The sequence below is a fragment of the Anas acuta genome, chromosome W (genome assembly GCF_963932015.1).
Source record: "Anas acuta chromosome W, bAnaAcu1.1, whole genome shotgun sequence".
Taxonomy (NCBI): domain Eukaryota; kingdom Metazoa; phylum Chordata; class Aves; order Anseriformes; family Anatidae; genus Anas; species Anas acuta.
This window is the reverse complement of record NC_089016.1, coordinates 23,559,940-23,583,365: the sequence shown is the minus strand read 5'-3', so window position 1 is coordinate 23,583,365 and position 23,426 is coordinate 23,559,940. Positions and strand designations below refer to the sequence as shown.

The 23,426-nt window shown below is 46.7% G+C and overlaps 1 protein-coding gene and 1 long non-coding RNA gene across 2 annotated transcripts in view; both read right to left on the bottom strand.

Annotated features, from left to right (window-relative positions):
* Positions 1 to 19,907, bottom strand: part of LOC137846978 (uncharacterized) — a 38,968-nt gene extending 19,061 nt beyond the window's left edge. Inside the window, exon 1 of the long non-coding RNA XR_011090693.1 lies at positions 12,639 to 19,907. This is a non-coding gene — a long non-coding RNA (uncharacterized lncRNA). The remainder of the gene's footprint in view (positions 1 to 12,638) is intronic.
* Positions 7,440 to 10,767, bottom strand: LOC137847284 (adenosine 5'-monophosphoramidase HINT1-like). The gene is made up of 3 exons (XM_068665573.1): positions 10,625 to 10,767; positions 8,309 to 8,414; positions 7,440 to 7,604 (listed from the first exon to the last, which is right to left on the bottom strand). Exons 1-3 carry the CDS (start codon positions 10,759 to 10,761, stop codon positions 7,485 to 7,487), a joined length of 363 nt encoding a protein of 120 aa, XP_068521674.1. The 5' UTR covers positions 10,762 to 10,767; the 3' UTR covers positions 7,440 to 7,484.
* Positions 19,908 to 23,426: the final 3,519 nt, after the last annotated feature.

Sequence of the window (23,426 nt, the reverse complement as noted above, 5' to 3'; positions counted from 1 at the left end):
AACCATGGTTGCTCAGTATCTCACACACACACCCCACCTCCTTCCTCCGCGAGCATCATATCTAACGATGTTCTGTTTTCCCAAGCCATTTTGCTGGTGGCATCTAGTTGTTCAGCGATTCCTCTCATCGCATCCCTTGTATAATTTATGACTCTCTGCTGATTAGAATAAATATAATTAATCCAATCCACATTCTTATTGATCGTTACCCACCAGAACAGTGACTCAAACCCTGCAGCAATTTGATTCCTGGCTTTCTGTTCATCGGAAACTCCTCTAGGCACCCCAAAAGAATCTATGTATACTCTGTCATCGAATGATACTCCTAAGCCTCTTTAACTTCTTCTGGGTATTTGTGATGTTTCTCTTTCAAATGCCAGGGTGAAGGGTATAGCTAATCGAACAAGCGCACAAGTGCCTCCCCAGTTATATGGTAGGGTGGACCGTAAGATCTTCCCTCCACCGTACCACCAGAGATCTGCCCTGGGTGGGGATCTCAAGTCTTGAGCAGTTTCCCATCGAGTCCTTGGTAGCACAAGGCAAATTCTCCCAGATGCTGGGCAGCACTCACACCCTGCCGTGAGAGGCAAGCTGTATGGTTACCTATAGCTGTAGAGAATGCAGGGGGAACCGCGATGTTGCTATCACGCAAGGAACAGCAAAGAGAGACTTACGGGCCTCATTTCCCCAGGCAGTCTTTTCTTGGTACAATGTAATCATACATCCTGGGAATCCTTGGTCACACTTAAAACATCTTATCAAAGCCTGTCCCTGCTAGGATTCAGGCCACAACACAGGCAGCCTTCTTTGCCTGCCATTCCTTCATCTCTCTTCCTCTCCTTTCCATCCTGGCCCTGACTCCCCCTGAAGATTTTCTTCCTCTTTCTCCAACCCTCTGCCTCACTACCCGCTGCACTGTCAATACCATTAGTTTCGCTCTCTGCTTTTCCTTCTCATCTCCCCTCCGGACACACACCTCCAGGGCCTCCCGCAGGAGGGTCCCCCAGTGACTGTTCACTACAGCCCCCCACCTTCTGGAGCATTTTCTGCGTATCTCGCCAGGCTTTAATCACACAATGAACTTTCAAGAGCCCTTGGGATACCGGGTCCTCGGGACTCATCCCCGAGTACTTTCTCATTCTGACCCCAAGCCTCTCATATGATTTCTGTGTTGCACACTATTGTTACTCCAGCCAGGACTGGCAAGTGGGTATTTCTGCTCTGCCGGTATTACCCCTGGTCCTGGAGGATGAGCTCTTTCCCATTCTTGTATAGCAGCTCTCCTCCTGATCATTCCCATTTCTTTCCCTGTAAACAACATACTTACAGGCATAATTCCCTTCCCCAAGAGTATAAGTCAGGTCGTAGGAACTGGTCTAATTGTTCAGCTAGGCTCTTGGGGTCCTCGAATAAACACTTCCTCTCCTTCTTAAAAGTCCTAACCTCTCTGCTGCTAAGGACGGGGGGTAGTTCACCTAAGAGGATACACGGTTAGTGTTAGTACTGTTAGTACCAGGGAAGGCAAAATTCTCAACATATCTTCTACCTTGTTCTAATTCTTGACAGAGCCTAGAGCACGATCCTTCTTTAGGGACAGTGTTAACTACAGTCCCTGTCTCCCTTCCTGGAGTGACTGCTGCTGCCACCGGTACAGTATTAGGATTATAGGGAGCATAACTTGGCTCCTTCTCCGAAAAAGGAAGCTTATTGTTTACACATAAATGTAAAGCCTGAATTTTCATCAGACCCCTATTTTGGCCAAAACACTGCTGTTTCCTTAATTGGTTCTTTTGTCCAGACTGATACACAATATTTAATTTTATTTTTTTTTCTTTTACAATCTCCTCTAATTTTGGGATTATGTTTCCAATTTCTTATCATTCTTCAGGAAGAACTGTTGGTAGGCACTCCCCCAGGGATATCTCCCTGTCCCCTGGAACTCATATTTCCCATTTTTCCTAGCCCTTGTCAGTGTGCTGCTACAGAAATTTCCCTCCTGCAGGGTACCTCACACTAATGTTCCGATTCTGGAAAACGGGGGTGTACTGCCAAGCACTTCCCCCTGCAAGGGCTACCACACACCTATGAATTTACCAGATTCCCTGGTGTACTTCCAAGCACTTCCCTGTGCAAGGATTACCGTACACCAAATTTCCCGAGACTCTTCCTTTCTCTCCCTTATCTCACGCTTCGTCCATCTCCGGCCGCGCCCCTCGCAGAGCCACGGAACCGCGGATCAGGACTCCACACTCGCTTCGTACAAAAGTACGTCTCAATCACACATCACGCAGAGTCTCACCTGACCCCCAAGGCAATACTTAACATTTCTTACCTTGGTCTGTGCACAGAGTTACCGGATCAATTCTTAAAACCCGGCAATCTTACCTTTTCAGAACTTGCTCCACAACCTTCCCTGAGAGCCCCACTTCAACCGCTGGCGTTTCCAAGGGGGAAAGCTGCACCTCCCGTGCAGGGGGTGGCGGGAAGGAATACAAAGCCTGTGCTCAGCCCTGACGCATCACAACTGGGTTTCTGCTCAGCTGGGGAGGAAGCTTCTGGAAAACTAGGCAGCGCCCCCCGAGGCTGCCCAAGCGTGGTCCGCGGTGCCCTGCAGCCGCACGGAGAGCAGAGCTCAAACTGGCCCGACACGGCGGCAGGGACGCGGCCGTCCCCACACGTGCAGTTCCTGCCTGAGGAGGCCACAGCGCTTCTGCCTCTCTGACAGGCTTGGAGGGTAACGACATCAGAATACGCTCGCTTTAGTTTGAGCTTCCAGGCGGGCGCTACTGACGGCCATCGGGATGGCCCACGGGGACGGGGCTGGGGGCAGGCAACCACAGGCAGCTTTAACATCTCAGTCCTCCCCGTCGGCCATCTCCCAGCTACCACGTGGGCCAATCAACGTGACCAGACGCCAATTCACCCAAGGCAACAAAAACATTTACAAAGCTACATCTCTCTTCATAACTGTTTGTTGTTTACGGCTGAAACCAGTCCTGGGATAGGATATGCTACCTGGACCGAGCAAAGCCTTTGATATGGTCCCTCACCACATTCTTCTCTCTAAATTGCAGAGGTAGGGATTTGAAGGATGGACTGTTGGGTGGATAAAGAATTGGTTGGCTGGTCGCGGCCAAAGGGTTGTGGCCAACGGCTCTATGTCTGGGCGGAGGCCGGTCACAAGTGGCGTCCCTCAGGGGTCGGGCTCGGGACCGGTGCTCTTCAACATCCTTAGCGATGGCACAGACGACGGAATCGCGCAAGTTTGCGGATGACACCAAGCTGAGCGGTGCAGTCGATACAATAGAGGGAAGGGATGCCATAAGTGCAAGGCGTTGACCTTGGGCTTGGGGCAATCCTAGGTATCTCTATAGGCTGGGAGAAGAAGAACTTCAGAGCAGCCCCGCGGAGAAGGACTTGGGGGTCCTGACGGACGAGAAGCTGGACGTGAGCCAGCAGCGCACGCTTGCAGCCCGGAAGGCCAACTAAGTCCTGGGCTGCATTAAAAAAAGGGGTGGCCAGCAGGGAGAGGGAGGTGATTCTCCCCCTCTACCCTGCTCTTGGGAGACCCCACCCGGAATACTGCGTGCAGGCCTGGGGCCCCCAGCACAAGAAGGATGTGGAGCTCTTGGAAAGGTCAGTCTCACCTCTGTCCCTGGAAAGCTGTTGGAACAGCTTGTTCCGGATGCCATCTCCAAGCCACTGGAAGAGAAGAAAGTTATGAGGAGTAGTCAGCATGGATTCACCAAGGGGAAATCGTGCTCGACCAACCTCGTAGCCTTCTATGATGGCATCACCAGCTGGGTTGATGGAGGGAGAGCAGCGGACGTCATCTACCTTGACTTTAGCAAGGCTTTTGACACTGTCTCCCACGACACCCTGCTAGCAAAGCTGAGAAGGCGTGGGATAGACAAGTGGACGGTAAGGTGGGTTGAGAACTGGCTGACTGGCCGAGCTCAGAGGGTGGCGATCGGCGGCGCAGAGTCCGGCTGGAGATCTGTGACTAGCGGTGTTCCCCAGGGGTCGGTGCCGGGTCCGGTCTTGTTCAACATCTTCATCGACGACCTTGATGAGCGAACAGTGTCCACCCTCCGCAAGTACGCCCATGATACAAAGCTGGGAGGAGTGGCCGACACGCCAGAAGGCTGTGCTGCCATTCAGCGAGACCTGGGCGGGCTGGAGAGCTGGGCGGGAAGAAACCAAATGAAGTTTAACAAGAGCAAGTGTAGAGTCCTGCACCTGGGAAGGAACAACCGCATGTATCAGTACAGGCTGGGGGATGACCTGCTGGAGAGGAGCTCTGCGGAGAAGGACCTGCGGGTCCTGGTGGACGACAGGTTGACCACGAGCCAGCAGTGCGCCCTGGTGGCCAAGAAGGCCAATGGGATCCTGGCGTGCATTAAAAGGAGCGTGGCCAGCAGGTCAAGGGAGGTGATCCTCCCCCTCTACTCTGCCCTGGGCAGGCCTCACCTGGAGTACTGTGTCCAGTTCTGGGCTCCCCGGTACAAAAAAAGACAAGGATCTCCTGGAAAGAGTCCAGCGGAGGGCAACAAAGATGATACGGGGCCTGGAGCATCTTCCCTATGAGCAAAGACTGAGAGACCTGGGTCTGTTCAGCCTGGAGAAGAGAAGACTGAGAGGGGATCTTATCAATGTTTACAAATACCTTCAGCGTGGGAGACAGTGGGATTTCGCCACCCTCTTTGCAGTGGTTAGTGGGGATAGGACAAGGGGCAACGGCCTGTACTGGGTCTGGCTGGGATGTTAACTTTCCCTGCAGCAGCCCATACAGTGCTGTGCTCTGCACTTGTAGCTAGAACAGCAGTGGTATCACACCAGTGTTGCGTCTACTGCCGAGCAGCGCTGGCACAGCATCAGGACTCTCTCTAACCCTCCTAGGGGGTGGGCAAAAAAGCGAGAAGACAAACATCACCAGGGCAGCTGACTTCAACCAACCAAAGGGATATTCCATACCGTACGATGTCACACTCAGCAATAAAAGGTGGAAACAGGAAGAAGAGGGGAAGGCTGGGCTCTCCTTGTGAAAACGTCGGTCTTCCTCCCGAACACCGGCTACGCATGTTGAGGCCCTGCTTCAAGGACGTGGTCAAGCATCGCTCATTTGTGGGAAGTAGAGAGTAATTTCTTTCCTCTGCACTTCCACGTAGCCTTTATTCGTTTTGGTTTTTTCCTTTTTTCCCTTTCCCTTTTTTTCCCCCTTTAATTAAATTGTTTAGTTAATAATAATAATCGTTATTATTATCAAGGAAAGATTATTATTTTTTCCCTTTAATTCAATTATCCTCATCTCAACCCGTGAGTTGTTCTTTCCTTTACTTCTTCCCCTCCTCATCTAAGGAGGGGGAGCGAGAGAGCGGTTGTGGTGTTTAGCTGCCTAGCACGGTAAAGCCACCACAGGAAGTTCCGCACCAATGTGCGAAAGAACAGCTTCACGGTGCGGGTGACGGAGCACTGGAACAGGCTGCCCAGGGAGGTTGTGGAGTCTCCTTCTCTGGAGATGTTCAAGGCCCGTCTGGACGCCTACCTGGGCAGCCTGCTCTAGGGAACCTGCTTTGGCAGGGGGGTTGGACCCGATGATCTCTTGAGGTCCCTTCCAACCCCTACGATTCTGTGATTCTGTATAAACAGGAGTAAAAATACACGCGTTGATAGCGATAGGACAAGGGGGAGTGGTTTTAAACTAAGACAGGGGAGATTTAGGTTAGATATTAGGAGAAAGTTTTTCACTCAGAGGGTGGTGAGGCACCGGAACGGGTTGCCCAGGGAGGTCGTGGATGCCCCATCCCTGGAGGCGTTCAAGGCCAGGCTGGATGCAGCTCTGGGCAGCCTGTTCTAGTGGTTGGCAACCCTGCCCAATCTATGCTTCTATGATATGCTCTTTGAAAGCATACAGGCTAAAAGAAGGGTCAGATTGGTGCCTCGGGGGCAAGTTTCTTCGCCTTCTGCGGTTGCCTAACAGTGCCTCTTAAGCAGAGAGATTACCAGTGGTCTTCCTCCTCTACTGTCTCGGGAATTAAACATCTTTTGTAAAAGAATACAAGCGCTGATAGCATTAGCTAGACCGACCGGGGAACAGTTGAACATGTAAATACTTACTCAAGGTCCACTTGAGCACGTTTCTTTGAGCAGTTCCATCGGCTCTTCTAGGTCAACAAAACAGATCAATGAAAGAGACCAAGGGAAAATACGGAAATAGAACAGTTGGTCAAGTGCCAACTTAAGAAGCTTTCTCTGAAAGGGCAACAGCATCTCCACCTTCACCCACCCCTCCCCCCCAAACTAGTTGACTTGCACGACTATTTTCACGTGACCCCACAAACGGCAAATCCTATATTATTTCGAGTAGACCAAGGGCTGTTTCTTGGTTTGGTTTTTATCATTCAGCTTCCTCAAAAGACTTTAGTCATTCACAGCTGCAATCGTTAACCCCGCAAACAGATCCAGTAACAAAGATCATTTCTCCTGCTAACGAATCAAGTTTCTTTATGAGGAACGGAGTCACAAAAATCATCTCATTTAGCAAGTTTCAAACACTAAGAGTATTTAATAGCATTTTAACGTTCCCACGCTCCAGTAAGCCTTGAATGTAATCGCGATTAAACAAGGAGCAGAGCGAAGCCAGAGGTCTAACAAAGCACGAGAGGTGATCGCATTTAAAAGCCTTATGGTGCCTTTACCTAATCCTTCTTCTAGTTACTGAACAACGGACTTCGTTTAGGGGAAAAAAAAAAGACACTAAAAATAAATGCAAAAAAAAATAAAGAGAACGGCAGCCGAGTCTCGAACTTATCAGAAGCCGACTCAAGAATCCCAGAGCCTTCTACATCCTGTGGGAGGAATTCCTTCTCAAAGTTGCGAAAGCCACGAGGAGGACTGAAAAGAAAGCGGTAGCAAAACTCCTAGGGTAGTCAAGAACAGGCTGACAAGCACCTGTCAGAAATCACACCCGGTAGAGCTTGTTCTGCCTCCTCCTCGGGACAGGGGCAGACAACAGACAATGCCTGGAAGCTTTCTTCCAACCTTATTCTTCTCTGGTTCTACATCTGCCAGTCCTCAACACGGCTATTTCGCAATAAAAGCGTGCCCTTTTATTTGGGAGCAGGGGGAAGATAGCAAGGCCTCAAACACACAGCACATCCTAGATCGTCTTAGGAAGACGGAGACCCACAGGACCGCCGAGCGCTTCTAGCTTCGCGTTCCAAATGAATGGGCAAACCACCACCTACACGACACTGTCAACGGACCAAAACATTCTACACACGTGCGCTCCAGGGAGACGCCGTTTTAACTTGCGGAACTATTTCCATCGGTAAGACACGCAAGACAGAGGTGATATCCCCATGCTCCATCTTTATTGTGCAAACGCTGCTCAAAGCTCTTTCTTACCCTCCATAGACAGCCGTCCAAAAAAAATAATAAATCAAACATCAACAGGGGCTAGACTGATGGGCAACATATGAAACCTATTCGGCGGCGATAGTCTGAAGGGCCCGAGGGTGGGCATTCACAGCCATCCGGAATCCATTGGTCAGGTCCAGGTTAGCAGCACACTTCTTGCCAACAACCACGAAACGCCCAAGAAGCTGGAAAAAGGAAATAACGTCACCTAACGTGCTGCGCCACGACGCACAGAATGAACGCGAGCAGAGAACCACCCACAGAACACGGTTAGCTAATCCTTCACAATTCAACCGCTGCTCTTTGAATTACCCTCTAGACAGTAACAGACTACAAAACAGTCACAGAAGCTGAATTTGTCTCGGGGCTTAAAGCCCCCGTCATAGCTTCGGGCAACGTAAGCCGCTCTGGCGGAAAATAAAAGCTTCACGGTGCCTTTTCTCTTGCGTGAGCTCACAGAGCCTTGGAACTTGACTTGCATAGCTAACAGCAAAACAAACACCCAAGCGCCGCTCAAACAGCTTTCCCTTTCCTCGCCTCTGACCTGACCAAACCCCAAGCCCTCTTCTGCATAGTCAAGGCACCACCCCCGCTGTCCGGAAACCGTGAAAACGGGCATCAGACCGCACGTCGGAACAACGCTGCTTTTTGCACTGCAAGCGCGTAGCTGGAGACGAGCATCGCTTTATATCACTGCTCTCAGTCAAAAAGCTCAGCTCCATTACAAGCTAGAGGCGAAAGACTACAGCATCGGACAACCCCAAATAGCCTACTGTGCGCCCCTCTGCAACATCCAGAGGAAAAGAGGGGACGGGAAAGAGTCTAGGAAGTTACAAACCAGTTACAGGTACAGCCAGCCTAGCGAACAGAAAGCTCCCACAGTACTCACGGGTCCGCCAGAATCTTCTGCTTCACATAACCGGACAACTACCTTCTCAGGAAGGACTAGGAAAAAACACTGGAGCCTGAGGCGAACTATCACGGAACGCAAGGCACTGGAGGAAGAGTAAACAGTTAAAACGTAGTCGGCTTCAGAGAAAGGCAACAGCTTCAGCAAATCACTATGCCCCACTGAACTCGCCCTACCAAAGCAGATTATCAGGCGCCCCAAACGCGCACGACAAAACAGCCATTCTTCTTAAGCGAGCTTTGAATAGGCAAAGTTCTCTACCTTCTACGCACAAGACACACAAGCGGCAAACAATGGCTAACCGTCCTTCGGTTACGTCCAAATGTTGCCTCGGCCAGAAGCAGGAAGGCATCTTCAAAGAACCTGGAGTAATCCGGCTGAGGCCGTATTAACTCTCCGTCCTCGAGAACGCCACCTACTCAGGGGAAGGAACGTTCCAAATTAGCCCGTTACGGCCGGCCTGACGTCAGACACCTCCAGACCGAGGCCAAGGCATCACCTTCGAAACACAAATACCACCGACCTGTAGGAAACCATCAACTCGCAACTAATTGCGAGGGAACTCCCCAAATCACCAGCAGACAGAAACTGCATATGGCACCAGAAGCAGGATCCAGCGCGCAAGGTGACGGGGGCAGCGAGACAGCCGAGTACTTCAGGTTAGCGACTTCCGCTATTTTTATTTGTTTTAGATGCGACTGAAACACTGCCGATAAGACTCGATTCCACAGATGCTTTGTACTTCTTACTCACCATCGCCTTTCACTGCACGACAATCGAGAATTATAAGCCTTCCTCACACTCCTCCCTATAACATCGCTCAACCGTGAAACAGGCCTTCGGTACAGTGAGCTAAGCAAATTCAAGACCACTCGCTAGAGCCAACTACGCTCCAGAAGTGGTTCTAAGCCCCCCGCCCCCTCCCCCCGCCTCAAGTTAAGACCAAGCGAGAAACTGCAACTAATTCGTCCTCCAGGAAACGTGTCGCACTAAGAGTGGTCAGAGTAGGTTGTCTGCTCTCAAGTCACTCATCAGACTCAAGTTAACGGCCTGGTTCTCCAATCAAGCACAGCGTTCATGTTACATACGTTGCTGCAGCCAGTACGGCCAAGTCAAAACAGATGCGCGCACGCGCACACACACACACACACACACACACACACAGACTCCTCGCGCAGCCTTCAACACGAAGGAGACAGGAAACGCGCCCTTTCGTAAAGGCAGGGCGCTACCGCAAGCATGGTTTCCGGAGAGCAGTTGAACGCTTCCAGTACTCCAAACGGGCGGCAGCTGCAACATTACCGAGACCTATTAAGAAAGCGCTGTTCCAAGCAACGCGTCAACGCTTTGAGCAACCCGATCTAGTGAAACACGTCCCTGACCGCGGCAGGCGGGTTGGGCTAGATGATCTTTAAGGGTGCCTTCCAAGCCTAACCATTCTACGAGTCAGCACGCAGAGCGGGCAATGCAGCCCCTTTCACTAAGGGCCTGTTTTCCACGCTGCAGATAAACCCTGCCGTCAGAAGCAGAGGAAATCCCTAACTGTCCTATCTTTAGCATTTCAAATTTAAGAACAGCAACAACGGTTAGGCTGGACACTAACTTAAAGTTAGCACCTTGCAGATAACATCTGCAACTTTTTCATAACTCTCCGCAGCTGCTCACTTAGCTCCTAGCACGTTGCGGCGCACCAGCATCAGTGAACCTTGCCAGCATGCTCTTATCACGGCCCACCTCCAGCACGGAAATGAGAGCTGGGAAGCTCTCGCAGCCTGCGGGATTGACTGGTTTCTAGGCGTTTAAGAAAGCTAGGAAAAGCTGCAATTCTTCCCTTTCACAAGCCACTTTGGAGAGAGCGTGCGCTCGTGTGCGCGGTGGGGGTGGTGCCATAACCAAAGCCTAGCACAGCCGAGCCGGGGCGTCTCTGCAAGGCTATCAGCAGCGCAGAAACGACTGATTACGGTCACTACTGCGATGCTCACTGCCTATATGCATACAGTCCGAACCCCCAAGGAGACCGACTGCGCCGGCGACCCAGTACGCGCCGTGGCACCCCGGGGGCAGGCACCGAAGAAGCGCGGCGTTTTAGAGGCGCTGCAGTAGAGAGCGCCACGAGCCGGAGAGACCCCGACCGACCGACCGACCGACCGACCGTCCCTCCCTCCCTCCCTCCCGCAGCAAGGCCACCACCCGCCCTGCCGCACTCCCGGGACCCGCGACGGGCCCTCGTTTCAGAGGGCCTGCGAGCGGCCGAGGGAAAGGAAGGAAAGACTCGCACAACAACGCCGCGGCTACCTCCTCGTCCACGACCGCTCATCCTCACGGAGAACGTTGGCGGGGACCTCCTTGCCCTTGCAGGCGACCTCTCCGAAAGCAGCGGCAGCGCCGCCACCGGGCCAGGCGGCCTGCGCCCTAACAATCCCGTCGGCCATGACGGCGCCCGCTCGGTACAACGCCCCCTCACTTCCCGCACTCGGCCCGGCCCTCCGCGGCGCTCATTGGGCCGACAGATCGCCGCCGACCGCCCCCGCGCCTCGATTGGCTGCCTCGCCTGCCCTCTTCCCTTGTCCCCGCCCTCTCGGCGGCTCCGCTCCCGTCGACCCGGTGCTTATCGGCGCTCAGGGAGGTCGCGTGCCCTCGGGGCGCGGAGGGAGCCGACCGGGAGGGAGGAAGTGGGCGCCCGAAAACGGGCTGGGCGGCTCCGCGGAGGGAATCTGGGCCCTGCACGGCTGGGAAACGAGCTCCACAGAACAGGCGCTCCGCTCATAGAATCAGAGCGTGGCTTGGGTTGGAAGGGAGGGTGAGAAACGCTCCGTAGCCGATAGCTTAGGCTCAGGCGAGGATCTCAGCGAAGTAGTAATTTACTCGCGATTGATTGCAATGGCGGGCGCCCCACAAGCAGGAGAGCGCGCCTACTAGTTCCAAAACACAGTTTATACGCTTTTTGATGACAGGACCCTCCCCTGTTTCCCCACTGAGGGGGTAATCCAGGTTCACAACCTATCTGATGTGGTAATGTTTCTTCACTTATCTGACTTGACACCGCCATTTTCACCTAATTGTCCTAAGGAGTCCGGTTGTCTGCATTTTACGAGGTCGCCTGCTAAGCTTCTTATCACTGCAAGCATATCTCAGTACCAAGTTCCTTCCCTCTAAACAACGGAACTCTGCAAAAACAACATTTCTATTCCCACAACAGGTACCGCAGGTATTTGCATTCCTTGTATAACCGAGTGTATTGGTCTGGTAAAACATGGAATTATTAAAATCCTCCACATATCCCCCCAGTACAACCATCCCACTTTTAGTAAGCCAATCAACACCCATAAAGCCCCCCCCCCCCCCCCCCCGATAATCCTCCTAGCTCGATTCCATTGCGAGTTTGAACTGGGGCATGTGCAATTTTCTTCGTTTCTTTCACAAGTTCATTTACAGCTTTTCCTTCTGTTGTGGTTTAACCCGGCCGGCAGCTAAACACCACACAGCCGTTCGCTCACCCTCTCCCCTCCCTCTCTGGGATGGGGAGAGAAACGGGAAAGCGAAGCCCGTGAGTTGAGATAAAGACAGATAAATAATAACAATAACAATAAAGACAATCGTTATGATAATAGTATTACTAATAATAACGTGTATGAAACAAGTGATGCACAATGCAATTGCTCACCACCCGCTGTCCGATGCCCAGCCTAACCCCGAGCAGTCCAGCCCTCCTCCCAGCTCTTGCTGCACCCCCAGCCTGCTCGCTGGTGATTCAAAGATCGAAGCCGAAATTCCTTTAAGTGGTATATTCTTTATTGCAGCGCTGGATGCACGGGGGATCTCTCCACCTATCGTGCATACCCAAAGCGGAAAGCAGTCTTGAATTTATACAATCAATCTATCAATATTCTACAAGCGCCTATACATATGCATTACCTATCCCCGCCTTCCCTCGCTTCTCATGCTAATTAGCCTTTTGGCACCTTGCGCCTGCGTAGAGCCTCCCAAGAATTGTGGGCAGGGGTCTTTGGGACGTGGGCAGGGGTCTTTGGGAGGAAGACCCCGAGTCTTCCTCACAGTGTACTTTTCACCTTTGGTCAGGAATCTGCTGAATTGGCACGTTTCTTAATTGCGAGAGCTGGTTGTTGCCAATTCTTCCGTTTATTGTATCTTTATAATGAATTCCAATGTCCAATTTTGAGATTTATAGTCCTTACATTTGTTTCTCTGTCCGTCTGCCGCTTCCTTATCATGAGTTCCAGTGTCTTGTTTCGAGATATACAGTCCATGTCTGGGGACTGTCCTTGCCTCCCCAATGCCTCCCGAATACCTCCTTAATCAATCCCCCCTTTTCTTTTCCCATGCAAATTCTTTTGCATCAGATACTTTCATTATTTACAGTAACACAACAAAGCAGGCATCTAAACAACATGCACACAAATATTCCTAACACTACTAATGTGATTAGAGCAATGAACACTTGTTCCAAGCATTGGAAGTTGGGCAACCAGGAGGTTAACTTATTCCATATTTCACTAAAACTCCATGAAAGATCATCTTTACTGATCTCATGTAGGACCCTTGTCTGCTTCCATATTTCTTCCAGGTCGGTAGAGATCCTTCCACTCTGATCTACATACATACAACAACTTGTATTTATTACTGTACAGACTCCCCCTTGAGCGGCCAGTAACAAGTCTAGGGCCATCCGATTTTGTAATACTACCTGTGATAAACTAGGTATCTCTTCTTGTTGAGCCTTTATAGCATCCAGAGTTTTGTTTTCTAACTTCTCTATAATTGCAGAAATATTAACTATCGCCTTTTCCAATTCACTCACTCCTAACCATGGGATAAACCATCGAACAAAACTATGAAAAGCGGTGTGTCTCCCTATCAATGGATTGTTAATTTTTCGTCTAATTCTCCGGATATGATTTCTGAAATAACCTCGAGGCGCTACATCATGTATGGTCAAATTGGGGACTACTGCTCCAAGAGTGCAAGTTCCCTTCCAATTCTCGGGCAAGACCTTACGGGCTGTATCATTGCATAGCCAATACCACCCTTTTCCTTCTGGAACCGGCCAGCTGGTTGAATTTGCTCAGCCGCTAGTCGTACTAATATCAATTGTTCGATTACAAGATGTCTGATTTCCCACATAAGTAGTATCCGTATTTATACAATCCTGTTTTCCCATACCCCTAGGTGGGTTACACCTTTGTACACATACATAGTAAGATTCCAACGGCACAAAGCTACTCACTTCTAGTTCCAAAACTTCTTCATATTTTCGACCCCAAGATGTGTTTTCCCACAAATTAGTCCAAGGTAAGTTTGCAGGCAAGGGAATCCTGATTAACGATACACCCTTATTCCCATGCTGTGGCAGATGGGTGCATACCCAACAGTTTGTCTTATTAATTACTTGAGAAATTGTTTGTATCAGGGACAGGTGTAAGTTCTCATCCCAAACTGCCCACCCCGAATCTGAGAACCACACCCCTGCAATCATTAGGATCTGGAAAACCATAATTTTGTTGGTCCAATTGGAGTGGTGGTCCATATCCTCGCCAGGGCCTTCTTCACCCTTGAATCGTGGATCCAAGCTGCTTGCTCCTTAATCTTAATGGCGGTGTGTGTTGTCAGTAATACCTGGTATGGTCCCGTCCACTTTCCTTCCGTTTTTCCTCTAGGGGTTGTCCTGAAAAAGTCTTTATATATATATAATCCCTGAGCTTAAAAGGGTGGATTGGTTGATCCAACCGTCTAGCCCAGGTCCTGAGAACAAATTTATGTACTTTATTTAATTATTTCTGAAGTTCAGTTATATATGCATATAAATATTCTAATCCTAACTGCGTTCGATCCTCTCCACTAAATAGAAATGGATACGGCCTTCCATATAAGATTTCAAAGGGACTCAAATTCCCTTTTATTCTAGGTTTAACTCAAATTCTAAGTAATGAGAATATCTTTAGAATCTTACTTATCTGTTGTACCACTTGCACACAAAAATGTGAAACTCTATCAGAAGACATTGCTACTAGAATCCCAAAGCATGGTATTATTTCATTTAACAAGACTTTAACCACTTCTTCTTGCTTTGTTTGTTCAACAGGGAAAGGCTTCAGGCCTTCCTGAAATCATGTCAGTCAGAACCAGTAAATAACAATACCCCCCTTTTCTAGGGAGTTCTGAAAAATCAATTTGCCACAGTTGCCCCGAATAATTTCCTTTACTGATTATTCCAAATTTTATTCTATTCTTGGTATTGGGGTTATTGTGTAAGCAAATGCTACATTGTTGAGTTACTTGTTTTATTGTTGTATATAAATTTTGTTCCACTAATGTCTGACTCAGGCTCTTATGCAATGTGTCAGCTCCCCGATGTGTTTTATTGTGTTCTGTAAGAACTATGGGCCATATCAAATTAGAGGGTATTATTACACAGTTATCTTTTAAATATACTCATCTATCTGGTTTCATTTTACCTTTCAAATCTTCAATTAATTTTAAGTCTTCTTTTGTATAATTTGGCTTTTTGGTTCATATATATAGTTTGGATTTTACCGTCTGGTATTAAAGACAATGCCTTCACCTCAGTTATTTCAGCTGCCTGTTTAGCCTCCTGATCTGCCAATCGATTTCCAATTTCAAAATCAGAGTTTCCCTTTTGGTGTCCTTGGCAATGCATCATAGCTACCTTTTCTGATTGTTTTACAGCCTGTAACAATTTTAAAATTTCTTCAGCATGTTTTCTTTTTGTTTTCCCTGAGCAGTCAGCAATCCACGTTCTTTCCATATCGCTCCATGAGCATGTACCACGCCGAATGCATATTTAGAGTCTGTCCAAATACTTATTTTCCTTCCTGCTGCTAGTTCCAGTGCTCGTGTAAGAGCAATTATCTCTGCTTTCTGGGCGGATGTCCCAGGGGGTAATGGTTTAGACTCGATTACCTGTTGAGTAGTTGTTATAGCATATCCAGCTTTACGTTGTCCTTGTGTAACAAAACTGCTCCCATCCGTGAACCAAGTTTCTTCTGCATCTTCCATGGGCTCCTCCTTAAGGTCTGGTCGGCTGGAATACACAGTCTCCATAGTTTCTAAGCAATCGTGAATCACAGGTTCCGCCGGAGCATCACTAAGAAAAGAGGCTGGATTCACAATATTAGTTATCACAATTTCCACATCGTCCTGTTCTACCAATATTGCTTGATATTTTAAAATCATCAATTCTTGTTTAAGTTGTTTAAAGACTTTTTGTGCTTCTCCAGTCCAGACTAACTTTGACTGGTTAATCTTTATCAATTCACATAGAGGCTTTACCAATCGTCCATAATTATAAATCCAAAGGCGACACCAACCTGTCATTCCTAGAAAGGTTTGTAGCTCCTTTACCGTTTGAGGTTCTGGAGTCCGGCAAATGACTTCCTTATGTTCAGTTCCTAGTTCTCGTTGTCCTCCCGAAATTTCAAATCCCAGATAGGTCACACTTTGTTGAGACAGCTGGACTTTCTGTCAAGAGACTTGATATCCATTTTAAACCCAGAAAATTAAGAAAACTTATAGTCCATTGAATACAGCTCCCTTTAGTCTCGGTAGCTATTAAGAGATCATCTACATATTGTAACAAAGCACCTTCAGTGTCCGGAGGCATCCATGTTTCGAGTTCCCTTGCTAATTGGTTTCCAAAAATAGTGGGGCTATTCTTGAATCCTTGAGGTAGTAATGTCCACGTAAGCTGCGTCTTTCTGCCTGAATTGGGATTTTCCCATTCAAAGGCAAATAGGTTTTGGCTTTCTGTGGCTAAGCCTAGGCAGAAGAAGGCGTCTTTTAAATCCAGTACGGTAAACCAGACTTGACTATTCTTTAATTTAGTCGGCAAAGTATAAGGGTTTGCCACTACTGGATGTATATCCTCAGTGATTTTACTTATGGCCCTCAAATCCTGAACTAACCTATAGCTTTTTTCATCTGCCTTTTTAATTGGCAATATGGGTGTATTGTATTCTGATTCACATTCAATCAATAATCCATACTGTAAAAATTTATCAATTATCTCTTTAATTCCTTTCCTATCTTCTATCCTCAAAGGATATTACTTAACCTTAACGGGTTTCTCTCCTGGCTTTAATTTAATAATTATTGGGGTCACATTTTTAGCTCTTCCAGAGACTTCAGTGGCCCAAACTCCTGGATATACTTGATTTATGATCTCTAAGGGTATTTCACTTTTAGGGTCGGTTTGTATTAGTGCCAGGCTTAACACATTTATTAGTTGTTCTTCTCCTATCCTTAATTCCATTTTCCTTTTTTTCGAAGATAATTTCTGCTTCTAATTGTTCTAACAGATCTCAACCTAATAGAGATTTTGGAGATCCAGATAGATATAAAAACCTATGTATCCCCATTTGTTTCCTGTTATAAATGAGGTCTGAATTTTGTAATATTTATAAAACAAATATTTCTAAAAGGTATATAAAAGGCAAGTAAACAGCGCTGGGTGTGCAGGGAGTCTACGCTCCACCAACACGCACACACAAACATCAAACGTTCTAAATACATGTATACAGAACATTGCTTTACATAATAACCCGAGTATGCCTATACATACATACAATCAGGATAGGTAACAAACAATCCTTTGAGTTCCATAACTTAACAGTCCCCATTCTGCCAGCCTGTTCCTCTTCACTTCTTTTTCCTGCTTCTGTACCGATGTAACTTCATAGTGTTGCTTTTTTTTTTTTTTTTTTTTTAAAAAAAGCAGGTTCCCCTCTAATACCCTTCTCTCCACAGCAGTTCTTTTCAAAACAACTGTTTAATTAGTCAAACAACTTTGAATGTAACAACAACAGCAAACACCCAGAAACATCCATGCCTTAACGGCTGGAGAACAAGAAACCCCAGACTGCATGGAGTCTCCTGAATCACCCTTCTTTGTTAATATCAACCATTTTCTCGACACGAATTACCACTCCATATATAACATTTCCCCAACTTGTATTTCAAAGGTTCACAAAAATAAGCCTTTTCGGTTACACCCTTTTACGTTAACATAATCATTCCGTAAAGGCATTAATGCTTGATTTAGAACTGAATACGTTGCCCCATATCAATAAGAAATTTCACTTCCATTCCTCCCCTAGCTTCATTATAATCAGTGGAGGATCCGCTAGGGTAAATTCCCCAGGTCCCCGTTATTCCTGTTGAAATCAGGGACCAATGATTACCCTAGAAAAAGGCTAGTCCATTTGTCCTCCGAAGCCAGGTCCAAACCGTTTTATTTATTTATTTATTTATTTTCATTACATTTCAGAGTTGGTCCAAAAATTCCATAGGGGTTTCTTTTAGACCTTGTTGGAAGCATATTCTCAATTCCCAATTCATCCAGATTTTAGTATTTACTTAGCCGTTCATAATTTTAGGGATGATTAGGGTCTCAGTGGAGTCGGTCAGGGGAATGCAGTTGTCCACAGTTCCCTGAGCGGTCCCATCGGTAATCTGAGCTCGCACATGAACTCAGGTTGTTTTAAGAGTTAACTGTTTTTCTGTTTCCATAACAACTCTCTCTCTCGGACCCATCATGATCCATTTGCCCCAAAGGGCTAACACCCATGATTTTAAGATCTCTGCCTAGAGCAGAGGCAGAACTATTAACATTCCTACATCCTCCTTCCCTGCTCATTCAACTTCAAACACCTTTAACACTTTCAACAACCCTTTTAACACTTCCTTTATCTTTCTCCAGCCTGTACTTCTCTAATGCCAACGTCAAAGGCTCAGTCAGGGGCCAACTTAATTCCGTACCTTTTCCCACCAAGATGCTGAAACAACATCAGTATACAACATTTCATCCTATTCTCCTTCTCAAAACCAACATTAACTGTAGCAAAACATTAGAGTTTAAAGTTCCATTTAGGGGCCACTTTTCTCCACATTCCAGCTTATAAAGCAGCCACCATTGATTACAATATTTTATCAATGTTTTCATGTTCACACTTCCACCGGCAGATCCTCCAATATCCTTCCAGTGACTCAAAACACATCCTAACGCACTTTTCTTAGGAATTTCACTGCTTACTCGCCCCCCCATTTTCCAGTTTACACTTTCAGAATACACGTGTTACTTACAAAAGCGTATCACAAAAACGTATCGCTCACAAAATTACAGGCACGCAATATCTTTCAGTAGCGATGTCACAAAGCTACTATTACCAGCAATATTGCTAAAATCACAATAACAATAGTCAGAGTCAAATTCCACATGCGATAAGTCAGAAAACCGAACTGTGTAACACCATAACGATATCTTTCTTATAACAATGCCACGAACCTACTATTACCACCAGAAAAATAGCCAAAATCACAGTAACAATAACCAGAGTTAAATACCATACTCCATGAGTCAGAAAACCGAAATAAACAACACAATTCCAGATGGGGACCTTAAGGAAAGAGCTCACTTTAAGGTCCAAATATACTTATGGTGCTTACCACAAAGTATATACCAAACACTGCCTCGCAGAAGATCACCTTCCGACTTACAGACAGTTCCAGATACAGATGGACCTCAAGGTCCCCAAATATACTTGTGGTACTAACCACAAAGTATATACCAAACACTGTCCTGCAGAAGTCACCTTCCGACTTACTGGACAGTCCCAGATGACCGGTCTACCAGAAAACCAAACCAGAATAAAGAATATACTCACTTACAATGATGGGGTCCTTGTCTGCCTCCGCAGTGATCCGGTGAGTCGAGGAGTCCCTCCGGGAAATCCCGGGGGTACCCTAGGGAGTCCTGTCCCCAGCGGGTCCTGCGGACCGGCAGAGAGGTTGTCCCATCTGGGGTGCCAGATTGATTCAAAGATCGAAGCCGAAATTCCTTTAAGTGGTATATTCTTTATTGCAGCGCTGGATGCACGGGGGATCTCTCCACCTATCGTGCATACCCAAAGCGGAAAGCAGTCTTGAATTTATACAATCAATCTATCAATATTCTACAAGCGCCTATACATATGCATTACCTATCCCCGCCTTCCCCCGCTTCTCATGCTAATTAGCCTTTTGGCACCTTGCGCCTGCGTAGAGCCTCCCAAGAATTGTGGGCAGGGGTCTTTGGGACGTGGGCAGGGGTCTTTGGGAGGAAGACCCCGAGTCTTCCTCACAGTGTACTTTTCACCTTTGGTCAGGAATCTGCTGAATTGGCACGTTTCTTAATTGCGAGAGCTGGTTGTTGCCAATTCTTCCGTTTATTGTATCTTTATAATGAATTCCAATGTCCAATTTTGAGATTTATAGTCCTTACATTTGTTTCTCTGTCCGTCTGCCGCTTCCTTATCATGAGTTCCAGTGTCTTGTTTCGAGATATACAGTCCATGTCTGGGGATTGTCCTTGCCTCCCCAATGCCTCCCCAATACCTCCTTAATCACTGGCAGGACAGAGTGAGAAGCTGAAACGCCCTTGGCTTGGCCTAAGCACTGCTCTGCAACAATTAAAACATCAGCATGTTATCAGCACTCTTCTCATCCTAAGCCAAAACATAGCATTCTACCAGCTACTAGGAAGAAACACCTTCATCACCAATCTATAAAACAGCAATTACTAAGGTTAAATTTTCCACAGACTTCTCCTTCTTGCGCAAATAATCCAAAGCTAAGCGATTTTGATACAAAGCAGTCCTCATCTTAGTATTTTGCCTTGCAATTAATCCAAGTGCATCTCCGGTTTTATTTACAACTATTTCTATTACAGCTTCTAACCTAATTATTCTATTAAGCATATATATTGGGGTCCTATAGCCCCAGGATCCGTCTTCTGCCCACGTAGCTGGATCATGTTATAAGTAGCTCAGTCCCAAAATAGGATTATAATCAAAGTTTACAATTTATTAAAAGAATAGAGGTAAGCAAACAGCGCTGGGTGCGCCGGGAGTCTCCGCTCCACCTGGTCGCACACCCGTTACATCAAGATGCTGATTTTTTATGCTCCTAGACTAATACATATTCATTACTATTTCTAAAAAAAAAAACAAACAACGGAGTTATTATAATTAGTTCCGGAATCTGAACCCTCCTACTGGAGCATGCGTATCAGTCTCTGGTGCTCCCTCTGGGGGTCTTTCATGATGAAGGCTCATAGTCTTCCTCTCAGGCTTTTTTTTTTTCTTGTCCTTCTTCGTTGTACTCCTTGGCTGTATGTCAAAAGCTTGCACAGCGTTCCCTGCAAGCTTTGTCTTTTAGCCGTCCTTCAGCTTTTCCCTTCTCCCTAATCTCCTGGCCAGATATCAAGATATCAGGGGCTTGCATAGTGTCCCATTCAGAAGTCATAACAGTTAGCAGTTGTTCTGAAACCCCCAGGTATCAGAGACTTCAAGGAAAGAACATACGAATACATTTTCCTTCAAGCTCTCTATTGACACACATTGTTAAAACATTCCTCACAATCCCTTATCTTCTTTTTAATATCCTCAATTCGTGTCTCTTTTTCAACTTTTGTCATTAATAACTGGAGTTCATCAGTCCGTTCTCAGAGGGTCCAATTCTTAAGCATCATAATTGACTTCCTTTTTTAATGAAGTCATTACAAATGTACTATTTATCATCCGGCGCATCAATAATGTAAAGCAAGGTATCATACAAGGTATGAATAATAACATCATTACAGCACATAAAAATAAAAATAACATCCTTCTAACCCATGGTCCACCAGGCAGCCATGAAAATAAATCCCAATCCATACCCTTCCAAGTTTGTGCTGGGACGTGGGCCAATTTTCTAATTTCTCTTGTTATCTGTTTAACCACTTTCCCATTACCGTCAATTTGTAAGCAACAATTAGAATCATTTAGTTTCCCACCCCCACCCCCCCCCCTTCTGCTAGTAAATAGTCTAAAACCATTCTATGTTGAAAAATAGCATTCCTCATCTGGGCGGACTGGTCAGCTAAAAGATCCAAAGCTGTCGCTGTTTGATTGCTTATTATTTCGAGGACAGCTTGCAACCTAATTATTCGATTCAAATTATGAAGAGGTTCTCGGGCTCCAGATATTACCTCATTCGGGTTCCGGGTAGCCGGTCCATAATACTGTATGATTCTTTCAGGGGGCCATTCATTTTCTCTCCGTTTTTGAGCACTACCTCCGGCTAAGGAAGCATCAATAGATCGTTTTTCTCTATTCAGATCATCATATAATTTTATTCCTAAGTGATTTCCTTGTATTTGTGACAATAAAAAGAACAAGGGTCTTATGTACCCCACATAGCATATTCCTGACCAGTCCTTTGGTAGCCTTTTATAGGCCTGTTTGCCACACACCCAATAATGAGCCCACGTCCCATTTGGAAAAGGACCGTCCCGTTCTCTTTTATTCCTTGGGGCGTGAAAATACAAAGTGTTTTCATTACCAAGTGGTCCTGTTACAATGTTTGCCCCATTAGTACTCATATATATACACCTCCAAGCTCCCGCACTAGATTCCCACTCACAATTACGACTAAGTTCTCCTTCACGACTTGTCATATTACGAGCTGACCAGAAACGTTTAAAGAACACTTGTGTCCCATTCTCATTTTGCCACCTCCAGCGGTAGACTCTTTACCACATGCTGCTCCCTAGTGGTGTTATCACGCTGACAACTCAGGATTTGAACGTCAAATTGTCCCTTTGATTGTGCTCTTGCCATGGCTTCACATCCAGGTCCAAAAAACATCTTATATGAGCATTTCAGCCAAGTCCCATTTTTCAGCTGGACATGCGTAGCATTCCATTTCCCTTTACTTGCTGTACAGTTTCTAGGTCCACATTCAGGATCAGTACATTCATATCCAGGAGATAGAGCCCATTTACAAATGCTTTTTCCCACCTTTACTGTTCCTGTTCTGTTTAAACAGTATATACCTTTCTCTGACGAGTGCAACTGCCACGGGCCTTCTTCCCCTTTCCAGAATTGTGTACCATTATGAACTTCACTCAAATTACTAACCCACCCCTTAGGTTCAACCGGGCCAGCTACCCAGGGCCAACTTTCAGCTCCCCCTGGTCCCCCACAAACCCAGCAATTGCTAAGGTTAAAAGCCTTGGCCACTTCCTCCCCCAGAATGAAAAAGTTATTCCCATGGCTTAATTGCCCTTGTAAAAATAGTACCAGGAAGTATAACATCCTTCTGCGTCGTCCAGGGGGTATCGTGGGGGTGTGAGAAATGCCTTCAATCAAGGGGTTGGGCCCACTTCCAGGATCTATTTGAGCTTGGGTTACTGTTCAGCCTTTGAGGGTGATCCAGCTCCTGGAAAACTAATTACAATAGGTTAAAAAAAAAAAACTTATTTATTATATACATATATCTTTGCTTGCTTGTTTGTTTCTTTTTCCTGGGACAACCTGGCTTTAGTGCGGGAAAAGTCCGGTCGAGGCCCTCTCACTCGGCGGTCAATACCCATAGGGGTTGCCTCCCTCGGTAGACCATACACACCGCAGTGGAGAGTCCTGCCCCGGTCTTGCCTTCTCCCTTTCTTCCCTTCAGGCTTGTCCCCTTCTTCTGGCATCCTTAATTTATGCAGAGCCTTATTGCCAGAACATTAGTTCTTTTTTAGCTTTAATTTCAGTTCCCCAGGAGCGGACTCAACCCTCCAAGTTTTGGTATTTATTGGTCCTTTTACTCTGGATGCATGGGTCCAACCCCTTTCTGCTGTTCTCACAGCTGTTTCAGTGGTAAGTGAAACAAGGTACGGTCCCTCCCACCGGGGGTGCAATGATTCTTCTCTCCAGGTTTTTATTAAGACCTTGTCCCCTGGTTGTATCTTATGAATAGCAAATCCTAAAGGTGGTGTCTGAGCCATCACTCCAATTTCTCTTAGCTCTTGCAATCTTTTCCCAACAGTAATTATGTATTTCTGGATACTACGATCCTCAACTACATTGTTTCCCAGAGGCATTCCCTATGAATAAGGCATACCATATAACATTTCATATGGCGATAATCCAGTCTCACTGTGTGGTTTAGTTCTTATGTTTAGAAGTGCCAATGGTAAGCATTTCATCCAGGGCATTTGTGTCTCGATCATTGATTTAGCCAATTGTTGGTTTTTTTTTGTTGTTTGATTCAATCTTTC